Here is a 12,923-nt window from a genome sequence, read left to right as displayed (position 1 = left end):
CAAGCGGCAGCGACCCGAAGCTGACACCTAATGGGGAAAATCAGTATGAAGAAGACAGACGACCGAAGAGACAACTAACAACATCTGTTGGACCAACACGGGAAACTGCATGTAGCAGCAACCTAAATCCGACACCTAGCGGGGAGACCCAATACAGAGAGGACGGCAGGAAGGCAATCACTCGACAAGAAGGACAGATAGTGACAACTACAGACTCGGCGCACGAAGCCACAAGCACAAATAATGCAAACCTGACATCTAACGGGGAAATACAATACGGAGAAGATAGCCGCAAGAAATCAAGCGACAACCCGCTTGAAGCAGATCTCAATAGTCGGAACGCACCTGCTACCACAGATACAGCACAGCATAGAGGGAGCAATGGCAGCAAGTCAACGACAGACATAGAACAAACCAGAGACGACAATAGTGACAGGTTGGAGACGCAAGTGGGCCAAGTAAGCAAGGGCGACAAAGTACTTAAAGACGAGGAGTTGGAAGAAAAAATTATGGAAAAAATCAACCGGCAACTACAAACCATGATGGAGGATATCACAAACAGCATTAAAACGTTAATAAAGGAGGAAATAAGGAATGAAACCGGAAGATCAATGACATCACAACAAACGGATGCAAACACACCGGAAGCAATAAACCCTATCACAGAGGAGAGGAGAGAATACGAAATAAGGGAAGAAGAACGCAAGACAAGACAAACATACTCAAGAGGAACGATAGAATCCAAGGAGGAAATTGCGATTGAGATGGTTACCGGAACCGAAAGAAATGCTAAACCCAGTGCGGATGAAAACATAAAGCGGAAGGAAGAAGAACGACAGTGGACGAGAGTGATAAGAGGAAGAAAGGGACCCAGGAGCAGATGAGTATCAGAGGAGGAAGGAGAAAAAGAAACAAGAGAAAGGATAAGGGGCACAAGACAAGGGGAAAGCAAGCTGAAAGCAGTGCAGGGAGACGCTTGGCTATATCTGGGAAATCTGACCCCGGAAACCACGGAAGAAGACATAGAAGAATACCTAAAGGAAAATGGGGTGTCTGGAACAATAAACTGTCGAATGGTTAGTGACACCAATACCAGGAGAGCATTCAAAATAGGCATCCCAATGAAAGAACATGACAAAGTATATGAGGAGGCATTTTGGCCAAAGGACGTCATATGCCGGCCCTTTCGAGATCCCTGGAGGTACAGGAATAGATCATAGGATGGAACCGGATCAAGTGAAAGTTCTCAACTGGAATGTAGAAGGGCTAGAAGGCGTATTAAGACAGATGCCGAGAGAGATTTTCAGTGAGTTCGACATCTGTATACTGACAGAGACATTCATTACTGCGGAATCAAAGTGTGAAGTGAAAGGATTCTATAACATTCATGCATTTGCGAGGAAAGGCGATAGAGGAAGGCCGTCAGGTGGAATAACATGCCTAATCAACTCGAAATTTACCCACTTTGAAACAATTCTCAAGGAGGAGAATCAATTGGTGATTAAAACAAAAATAGGAACACTAGTAGGCATATACTACAGACCAGAGTACAGCGCAGTAGACATAGTAGACGGTATACAGAGAGCATTAGACACTATACAGGTGAATGAAAGAGTGATTATTGCAGGCGACCTGAACTGCCCAATAAATAAAGCAAATAACAAAGCGGAAATAGTACTGGACTATCTGCTAGGGGAAGGGCTCATGTTAGTGAACGACAAAAAGGCACTCACATACATATGCCACAATGGAGGAAGCGCCATAGACCTCACACTCATTAGAGGTTTCGATGCATTGGAGCATAACGTCCTAATAAGAAATGAGGCAGCGTTAATCAGGAAACATATACCAGTAAGAACGACACTCAAGACAAACACACACATGAATAAACAAATAAAAACACAAAGGATACAAAGAAGGTTGGACCCACATATGCTCCAGGAGAACACTGGTAAGATACCACGCATACTACAAGATATCAGCGAGGGAAATCTGGATGAGGCCATAGCAGGAATAACGGAATTCATCGAAGAAGGAAATGCACCAAGGGAGGACACCAGGAAAGCGAAAAAAATGGTTCGACAAGGAGTGTTACATTGAAAGGCGAATTACACTAGAAAAATTGCACATAGCTAGGAGAACGAAAGACAAAAGAGACTTGGAATGCTACCAGACAGCGAGGAAGAAATTCAAGGCGCTACTAAAGCTGAAAAAACGGGAATTTAGGGCAAAGGAAGACGAAAAGCTTGTAAAGGATGCTAAGAAGAACCCTTATAAGGCACTCAGACCACGGCAGCCGCGATTTCCAGCAGACATACCCATGGAGAATCATATGAGAGGTGTGTTAGCCCTTAAGGAAACTAGACCGAAGTTAGAGGAGAGGAAAGTGATAGAAAGAACTACAATCTTCACAAGTGAGGAAATGAGAAAGGCCATCTCAACAAACAAAGGTAAACAAGGCACCGGGAATAGACGGACTTTGCGCAGAGCATCTAAAAACTACATTACCGTACCTAGAACCAGTGTGGACAATGCTAATGAACAAATGCATGGAATCTGGTAACATACCTAATGCATGGCGGAAGGCAGTCATAAAGATGCTATATAAAGCATAAGGGGACACAAGCAAACCAGAATCTTACAGAGGGATAGCCCTGGAGTCGGTGGCATTTAAAATACTCACCAAACTATTAGCACAGAAAATAAGTAACCTGATGGAACCACTGTTACCTGATGAACAATTTGGATTCCGGAAAGCGAGATCCACCCTGATAGCGGCGAGCTGCCTGCTAAAGGACATACAAGAAAGAACACAAGCCCATGGGAAGAAGTATGTAATCTTCATTGATTACACCAAAGCCTTTGACAATGTCAATAGAAGGAAATTAATCGAGAAACTGGAAAGCCTCGTCGGACGATCGGATATGACGAATTTAATAGCTAATGTACTAGCGGCAAACCAAGTGCAAATCAGTGACGGGGTATCCCAATCAGACTGGATAGATCAGACCATCGGAGTGCTACAAGGGGACCCCTTGAGCCCTTTATTGTTCAATGCGCTGACCCAGGATCTCCCTACAAAAATCAAAGAGGGAGCACAAAATGTAAGCATATACATATATGCGGATGATATGGCACTAGCCGCTGATAACATAAAAGATTTGCAAAACGGAATGGAGCTTGTCACGCAATGGGCGGATGACAACGAGCTAAGGATGAATCTAAAGAAGACAGAATTAATGGTATTCAGGAGAGGAGGACACTTATCGAAAGGTGACTACATTGTATGTGGGGGACACACATTAACACCGATAAACCAGTTCACGTATCTAGGGATCACACTACAAGTCTCCGGGACGACCTTCTCAGTACACATAAAGAAGAGATTAGCTGCTGCACTTAGAAGCATAAGTGAAATCAAACATCTGCAAAAAATGTCACTGGAGACGGCCATGAAACTTTTCCAAGTCAAAGTGCTACCAACGCTCACATACGGATTAGAAGTAATATGGGAGTACCTAACATGTAAACAGCTACGAGAACTGGAAAGCATGAAACCGAGATATCTTAAGAGGGTCCTAGGGGTATCTAAATTCACCCGATCCCGGTACGTATATGTCTTAGCACGGGAAACCTTCTTGATAGAGGATTTAAGATTACAAATGCCTCTACAGCAAACTCCGGCATACGAGGAGTTGTTATGAGAACTACGAGAGAAAAGGGACTCGATCGAGGAAAGCTTTTACAGTACAGACGCACTGATAAATAACGATTGGATGAAAGAGGGATATGAGTTGAGACATTTGGTGACACGCTTTGCAAATATACGGCTTTCATCACCGTATCTGTGCCAAGAACTCCTACCACCGGGCCAGCCAGGAGTGTGTATGTGTACTGTGCAAAGAACAGTGTGATACATATCACGTAATGAAGTGCAAGAAGAGAACAGTCTCTCTGAAGCAATTTTGCTCTGAACAAAGTGCTCCTTAAGCGAGTTGTAATTCAATTGATGTAATATGTAAATTTTGCACATTGTGCGCAATAAAATTTATTATTATTATATTGATTCTTCCGCCAGATCCACCGTACCAGTGATTTTCACTTCTGCCTTCACTGTTGTTGAGATCTTCACCCATATCCCTGGGCATGGGATTTGACACTTGTATACCAAATTATTGTAGAAAGGCAAGCCAATCTAATGCAATAACAAGCTTTCTAATAATTATAAAGGTTCCTGAGAAAAAATGTTTGAAAATCCTCAACAACTGCCCTATATCAGAGTGATTAGTACAGATTTCTAAGTTCAGTCTGGAATATGGTAAAGGTTATCAAACTTCTTATTTCCAGATAATTATAAGTTGAGAACATTGTAAATGTTAGTTGCTTTAGAAGAGTAGATCAGTTAAGCCAATGCTTATTAAAGAAAAATATTCCCATATGCATTACCAGATAGAAACTTCCAAAATAACACAATTGCCAAACATACAATTTGGATGTGGGATGGCAATCATGCTGTTTCAAAATGAGAGGAGCAAGACAGTTTGGCCCCACCCACGAGCCACATCACCAACAGGTTAATGGCCCTCCCCGCTGCCATGCGGCCGACCGCTCAGGTGGGACAAAATAAAGAGTGGGGAACCATTCCCCTCTCTACGGTTCCCTGGAAAGATTTGGGTGTCTAGCCCAGTGTGTTCTGCCTGGGAAGGTTCCAGAAAAATCCACCTACTTTAGGTTATTCTTGGCTGCTAATTCCAGCCCACATAAAAGATGGTTGCTTAGTTGTACTTCAGCTTAAAACAACCACCACCACCACCACCACCACCACCACCAGCCATATAAGCTGGACAGGCAGCCAGTCATAGCCCTTGTGGTCAAGTTGACAGTCATGAGTACAGGGGAGTACAGTCAAATGGAGTGAGTTCTGTGTATAATGCCATGGAGTACTGAGTACTTTTTAAGTGAGTACTGTCATGGAGTACTGCTATGAGCACAGTATGGTCATAGAGTATTGAATGTCAGTGTTGGAGTGCTGAGAGATTGTCATCATGGTGTATTACTGTGAAGTGTGTTCAGTCAACAAGTCATGGAGTTGTGCTCCAGTTGAATATCTGCCATGAAACGAGTGCCAGTTCCATGTGCCAGCATGGAGTCTGATGGAGACCAGCGAAGGACATCAAATGGAGACTGTGGGAGTGTGCTACTGATATTCGAGTGATGGCGGCTTACTGTGATGGACAGTGCACTATGCGTGATATAAGAAACTGTGTAGTGTGTACCTGGTGTGACTCTGTTTGCATGTAAGTGACTGAGAATGCAAACTGTGAACTAGTGTGCGTGTGTTAGTGTATAAGTAAACTAAAATAAGTAAGTTCTTTTCAGGCTGCTCTTTTCAGGCAAACCCCACAATGCAAGTTAGCTGCATGCACTATTTTAACCACATACCAGCCCTGCTACCATTCTTAAATCTCTGGCAGTACCAGGAATCAAACCTAGGCCTCCGATGGTGGCAGCTAGTTCTGATCACTACACTACTTAGGTAAATGGGAATTTGGATAAGAACACATGTTAAGATAAACACTTTGTCTTAGAGTTAAAACGCTACCAGTTGTGGTGATTACAGTATATTAGAAGTCCAGTTTCCCATGTCCATATGTAGAAGGGTGAATGGATAGCAAACCACTGATCTTGGATGCCATATATCTTGTGAGGATCATGTTTATGCTATACAAAATAATTTGTAGCACTCCATAACAATATGAGATGATAGAAGATTATTAAGGTAAACCCTAGAATTGAGCGATTAAAGGATTAAGTGAAATTGAATAACTTGTCTTGATAAGAAAAATTAAGTCAAGAAATGAGTGGGAACTTACTATGAAGTCCAACTGCATGCAATAAAATGTAATACAAGCCAGTTTCTCAGCTACTAACTCATTGTAAGAGAAGATTTTTGATATAGTTAAGTGGAGAACAGAATGTGAGAATCCAAAGGATTCAGTATACATTAAAACTCTGCACACAGCTTGAAGAGCATAAATGAAAAGGCCTGAGAAAACACATTGAAAAAGAAAATCACAAATAATGATGTGGAAGAATTAGTACAACATTTTGCTATGGAAAATGATAAAACAAAACTGAATTGAAAGTAATCTTGAAAATATAATTAGAGATTCACAGCACTAACACAGGAAGTACATGGACAAGAACAACTGAATAATAAAGTCGTAGGTAACTTCACAAATGATCAGTAGAGATGTAAGCATTTCTTTTTAATTTGAAATTCTCAAATTTAAAAAATAATTTATATCAATACATACATTTTATCATCAATGCTGATGCTGATCAATTTTATCATATAATATTAATCTTAATCTTTAACTTAAAATATTAAGTAAGATCATATAATATTAATCTTAATCTTTAACTTAAAATATTAAGTAAGATGTAGGACAAAATTATTTTAATTTAGTACCTGCTTTAGATGATTTTTGAGAATTGTGCCTTCTGGTTCTGGAAGGTTGGGAAGATCATCTGTTGTGCCAGATGGAGGTGTTATTTTGTTAGAATCCAAATCAACAAGCCAGATATCATCAGGAAGCCTGTTCAGAGATTTAAATATATTTATGAGTACATATTGACTCTTCCCATGATAAAACATCGACATTATAAGGACAGAACAAAATTTACACTAACAATAGATATACAGATATAACATGGATAACAGAAAGGAAGAAACAATGAATATAGATTATATAGAAAGATAGGAATTTGGATACAATAAAGTAAATTTGTGTCCTCAACCTTAGGTGGTGCAGCTCTTTTCAGGCACACCCAACAATGCAAGTTAGCTGCATGTACTATTTTAACCACATACCAGCCCTGCTGCCATTCTTAAATCTCTGGCAGTACAAGGAATCAAACCTGGGCCTCCAATGATGACAGCTAATAGTCCTGACCACTACGCTACTGAGGCAGATGGGAATTTGGATAAGAACACATGTTAAGATAAACACAATGACAGCACAGGTAGAGGGATTAAAAGAAAGAAGTGCAAGGAAATATGTGAATAAAAGGTTAAGACTTTTACATTCTTGCCAAAAGTCATACTTCATAATTTAGACACATAGTACCAGTAAGCAACATAACAGTCTTACAATTGATTCTAATTTCATTTCTTAAACTTAGTCAGGACTCCATGGTCATGTCACCATTCAGACCTTTGCTTGAGATGGCAGGTTCTATTCCCAGCTGGGCTGGGGATTTTAATTCCTCTGGCTTGGGGACTGGGTGCTTATGTTCATCTTAATACACATCTTTTCATCCATACATAACACCTACACTACCAACCACCATAGAAACAAATAACAGTGAATACTTCTATCCATGTGGGTTGATTTCAGGAAGAGCATGCAGACCAAAAACTGTGCCAAATCTACATTAATTGCTGACACAAAAACCTGGGGAAAAGGCCAAAGAGAAGAAGTCAGGACTCTAGTTCATTAGTTTTGTCCTTGCTGATAAAACTGAGTGATATTTTTTTTAATATTCTGCATATATTTTCAAGTTTTATAGATATTCATTTTCCTCTGATTCTTAATATCTCTTGTCACATATGATGCATTTATAACATTTGCTATTATCATAAAATAGAAATACCTGCACATCACACTTCAAACCAATTCACATGATATATCTATAGACACCTAAGAATAGTCTGAATGTGAAATACCTGTTGGCTATTGATAAATTATTAAAGATCTTTCATTTAGATGTCTGTAATAAGGGTTTATTTAATAAAATAAAACAACTAGTGGAAGATCAAGTTGTCAGATTACCTGTTGCATTCAACTAAATTAATATTTTAAACTAAAAATTATATTATTTTCACCTTTTATACAATATGAGTTACACAAGAGTCTCTGAAAATGTACTGAAATACACTGTAATGAAAACCTCATAATTCTAACCACAAAAGTATTTTAAACAACTCATACGCCCAGTAGCAGGCATATTAAGCAAATATTTTGTAAGTTGTTGCAGTGTTTATCAAGGAGACGTAATCCTCATGGTGCCATCCGGTGCCATCTACTCAATTACGAACTATCCCGTTATTTATTCTTTTCCCAGACTACGATAGTTAATTATTCCTAAGATAGATGTGGTATTGATGTAACCTGACAAAGAAATTATTGTTTCCATACAGGAGACCACAAATTGGTAACCCCAACATGATCCCTGTGAGTAGAAATTCATAATTTTCTTCCATGTGTGAATTGTTATATTTAGACAACATACAATATCAACTATTTTCATTGGGCCATGTGTATTGGGACACATTTAACCTAATGGCATCCAAAATCAACAGGCAATAAGTCATTTCTCTGTGAAGTCACCACTCTCACAAAAGTTTTCAATCCAGATGATTCTACAGAGCACATCAACAATTCCTGTTATACCACAAGAAAAAACTACAATCTCACATGACATCACCTGCAACTGTGACAACCTGCTGTGGACAACGTATTCATTTTAACAAGAAGTACAGTTGAACACTCACGGGGTAGTAATGTGGTGTTTATAACGGCAACGTAATGCTCACAGTGTCATCCAGTGCCATCTACTTAATTATGAACTATTTTGTTTGTCCAACCTTTGTTTCTCTATGAGGTCTGGTATGAGGCGAGATGAATCTGTTGTGGCGGGTTTTTATGACTGGATGCCCTTCCTGACATCAATATCAACAGAGGAGTTAATGAGATGAAATGAATGATGTGATATATGACAGTAGAAAGGGAGAGGGTGAAACCTGGAGCTGGCACATAGCCTACTCCTGTCGAATAGGAGGAGGAGGAGGAGGAGGAGGAGTTCTTTAATGTGCCAGAATTTAACAACATGGATTTGTCAAAATTATCCTAAAATTCTGCCAACCTTGGTTGGAATTGAATTTGCTAACCTGGGAATAGAAGGTCAGCAGTTAAATGATTGTGCCACTGAAGTCACCAAAATTCGAAAAACAGTAACAATAATGTTATTCATTTTAGTTACTGGAATTTTGTCCCGCACAAGTTCATTTACATATGAGTAAAACTACCAGCACGAGGCTGGCATATTTGAGCGACTGAAGCCTCCTACTTGGGCTCAGAAAAACATCTAGCCTAGTAAATACAGAGAAATAAAACTCTCATACTGAATTGTAATTTGGGTAACTACAAAAACTTCAAACAAGTATAGACCAACATCCTTCACCTATAACCTGACATACATACTGTACCGGTTACGACCTGTACATAAGTATTTTTTGAGCATAAGTTACGTTTATTTACCACGCGTAATGTTCCGAGCGCGTCTGGTTTGTCTACCAACAGCGAGGACCAGCTAGCGAAGTGTATGACGACTGTGAGCTGTGACGTAGCCACAGGGGCTAGCTAGGCCGCCCGCTCGTCTCAACACGTGTTGCCAGCCTGGACTGGTATTTTCTGGATTCCACGTCACTTGTTCTAGTGAGTTCGATGGAGAAAATTTGGAAATTTCTATAATAATTGTGCTAGCGAGTCGAGCGATGTGCCATCTTGTTTGGGATCATCTAAACGTCCCAATGCTCGAGTTTCAAGCAAATCCATCGAGGGATTCGGGAGATATTCAATCAAACCGTATTATGACGTAGACATCCCGGATTGAATAAAAAGAGGACCTACTGTAGCCTATTGACACAGTCTCAGCTGAGTAGTCGGCGAGGACACTCTTGCTGCTACTATCAGCGTGGAACTCTGTCATTATGCCAGTGTGGGAAGACGATTCTTCCAAGTTTTATAAAGTGGACTCATAAGACTTCGAGTGTGGAATATTTACAAGTGTTAGTTGAATGGACTTGCATTATTTACGCGTCTTCGAAGTTGGAATTTTTCTAAGTGTTAATTGAATGGACTTGTGTTATTTCCATGGGTTCGAGACCCGAATTCTTCTAAGTGTTCACTGAACATTATTTACGTGTCTTCGAAGTTGGAATTTTTCTAAGTTTTAACTGAATGGACTTGTATTATTTACGTGTCTTCGAAGCTGGAATTTTTCTAAGTGTTCACTGAACGGACTTGTATTATTTACGCGTAAACGAGAGTGGAACTTTTCTAAGTGTTCGTAAAACAGACTTGTTTTCTTATTCGTGGAATATTTGCAACTGTTGAGAAACTCATTCTTCTAATAGACAGTGATTGATTAACATTGCTAGTGATGAACTTTAGCTTTCCAACGGCTTTGAACAAAGTTAGGATTTCACTTACATTTACTCAAAGACTTGTACATTTGCCAGTGTTGGTCTACTTATAAATTTCGTCAGTGAATTTATTTATGCGAATGGACTTGTGTTTTCGTCAGTGGTCACTCAAAGACTTTATGAATTTCACCAGTGATTAACTTTAAATATATTCAGAATTCCAAGTGAATGGACTTGTGTTTTTTCGTTCGAGTTTAGGCAAAGACTTGCACCTTCGCCAGTAATGAACTTTGAGTTTAACTATAATTTCGCAAGAAGGGACTTGTATTTTTCATTGCCAAAAGTTATACAGGGAAGGGGATCTTCCTAGTGATGAACTCTAAAATTATTAATACCACTCATATCATTTTAGGAGTGTTGGAAGTCTTGATGTACAATTATCAAGATCTCCGCTTATAAGTTGATCATCCAAGGTGTTCATGGACTCAGTGCTACTAGTGACCTTGGGAACATCAATCCTCTCAGTCTCATTGGGCTGAGGTAGTACGTGACTATCTACAACATCGCCTGGATCATCGGGGTTCAACCCGGGCCTCAGAGTTCGAGTCATCTCTACTTGCCGTCAACCCAGACAGTCCAGCTGCCTCTGTCTGGAGTATCTGGAGTCCCTGGAATCCCTGGAGTCTTCTGGAACGTGCTTCAACAAGCTTGGCTTGGCGAGCTGGAGAACCCAAGCCATACTATTGGAATACGAGGAAGACAGTCCATTTCTACTTAGAGGTGATGTGCAAACTCATGACTTATTTGAATAAACTCTTATACAATCAGAGTCAAAGTTTTCTGTAGATAGGACCCTACCTCCTGTACCGAGCCCTAGCTACAATTAATCCAGTTTTTCACCCTGAGATCTCTATTTCATGCCCCTATCAAATTTAATCTGAGAGTCGGGCTCTTTTACTGGTACAATACATACTTATACCTCACAAAAATATACATACAGTATGCCTCTGACAGATTGAGCTGGGTATTTTAGCACAGATATCAATCCTTCTTACTACAATATACTACTTAAGGATTAATCTTCCGATGCTATAAAATAAAAGGTGACCCCATCTTATGCAAGTCTAACAGCTTTCAAAAACACCTCACATTCAACAACAACTCTCATACTGAATTGTAATTTGGGTAACTACAAAAAGTTCCAACAAGTACAGACGAACATCCTTCACCTATAACCTGACATATAACTCTAAAAGTCCTAAATGAAGATATAATATAATCTTACTAGCTTTTACCCATGGCTCTGCCCATGTTGACCGAATTTTGGAAATCCAAGCAATTGTATCCTTTGAGGTAAGTAAAACAATCACTAAGTGGAACAGAAAAGTGTACCAGTTTTAGCTATTGCAGTAAAATGGATTTGAATAAGCATTGTGTAAACCTTGAATGTGACGTAGGGATGATGATGATGATGATGATGATGATGATGATGATGATGATGATGATGATGATGATGATGATGATGATGATGATGTTAAGTTCAGGTGTATTTTTTTACCTACATTTTAGCTGATGATCAGCCACTACATTCCTCAGAACAATGAAAGGGATGGAAGGAGGTTGATAAATAGTTCAGGATTCTGACACTGAAACTACCATCAGATGAGGTTTATGGAACAGCATGTGGATACAGTAGGTAATTGAAGATTTGTGTTGGAAGACTTGACTATTGGGATGACTGCATAACCACCTGGCTAGAACATAAATATTCAGAACATAATTCAGGAAAAAAGTCTTGCGAAGATTGCATTCACAAGGAAAAAAGAAAGAGCAGACAGAAGTCGATGAAGTTCACCATGACAGAAAATGTCCATGAGGTCTGGTAAGCTCCTAAACAAAATTGTGGGGCACTTGTACCACAAATCCAAGTGTGAAGTTAAGATGAGAGAAAACAGAAAACTTTTTTCAAAATATTGTTGATCGTGTTAAGACCAGATGATAGTTACAATAGTTACGATAGGTACTAGATTCTGTTTCTTGGAAACATGGGATATGATTTTGTTGGTTGAGACAATTTGGTAATCAACCATTTCAGTGAAGTAACCTATTTACCTTAGTTATTACAATAAAAATATTGTATTGAAATACTGAATTGAAATTATTGAATTAGAATTATGAATGTTTGTTACTTAGTACATATGGCTAAATCATACCCAACAACATCAAACAACAAAAATTTTGAGTGGTACAGTAGAAGAACCTCATTAAGTTGGTACCGGTACCATGTAACTTGTATCTGCAAATAATCCAGACTGATTTGGAGAAGCAAATAAAAGTATGAAGGTTAAGAAGCCTTGTACAATAATAGGTGTCTTATTACAAAATTAAAATGCATTTTGTGCAAGAAATAAAGATAGAGTTATTGATTTAATTTGTGCAGTACTCTAAACTCTAAACTGACCGAGCAGAAGCTTATGAGTTACATTTTCAAGAAGTAGACTTTACCAAATATGTGTTGGTCATTTGCAATAATGCGTTTGTGATCTCTAAATATGTTTTGTGTTTTGTTCAAAATAAGGAAATGTTTGTATGTACAGTATGTTGACTTCTATGGATTTTTCCAACACTCTGTACTTAACATAGATTTTCATTATCCCATATTAACTCTAGCCCAATTGATCCAGTTTAACGAGGTATATGAAATTACAAATTG

At 39.1% G+C, this 12,923-nt stretch overlaps 1 protein-coding gene across 1 annotated transcript in view; it reads right to left on the bottom strand.

Moving 5' to 3' along the window:
* Rab3-GEF (Rab3 GDP-GTP exchange factor) overlaps positions 1–12,923 on the bottom strand; it is a 517,470-nt gene that overhangs the window by 389,681 nt on the left and 114,866 nt on the right. The window contains exon 10 of the mRNA XM_068226364.1: positions 6,473–6,599. Within this exon, the coding sequence (XP_068082465.1) occupies positions 6,473–6,599 (127 nt within the window). The remainder of the gene's footprint in view (positions 1–6,472; positions 6,600–12,923) is intronic.

This window comes from Anabrus simplex, chromosome 1, assembly GCF_040414725.1.
Source record: "Anabrus simplex isolate iqAnaSimp1 chromosome 1, ASM4041472v1, whole genome shotgun sequence".
Lineage (NCBI taxonomy): Eukaryota > Metazoa > Arthropoda > Insecta > Orthoptera > Tettigoniidae > Anabrus > Anabrus simplex.
The sequence above is the reverse complement of the archived record's forward strand: the minus strand, read 5'-3'. Positions and strand labels throughout refer to the sequence as shown.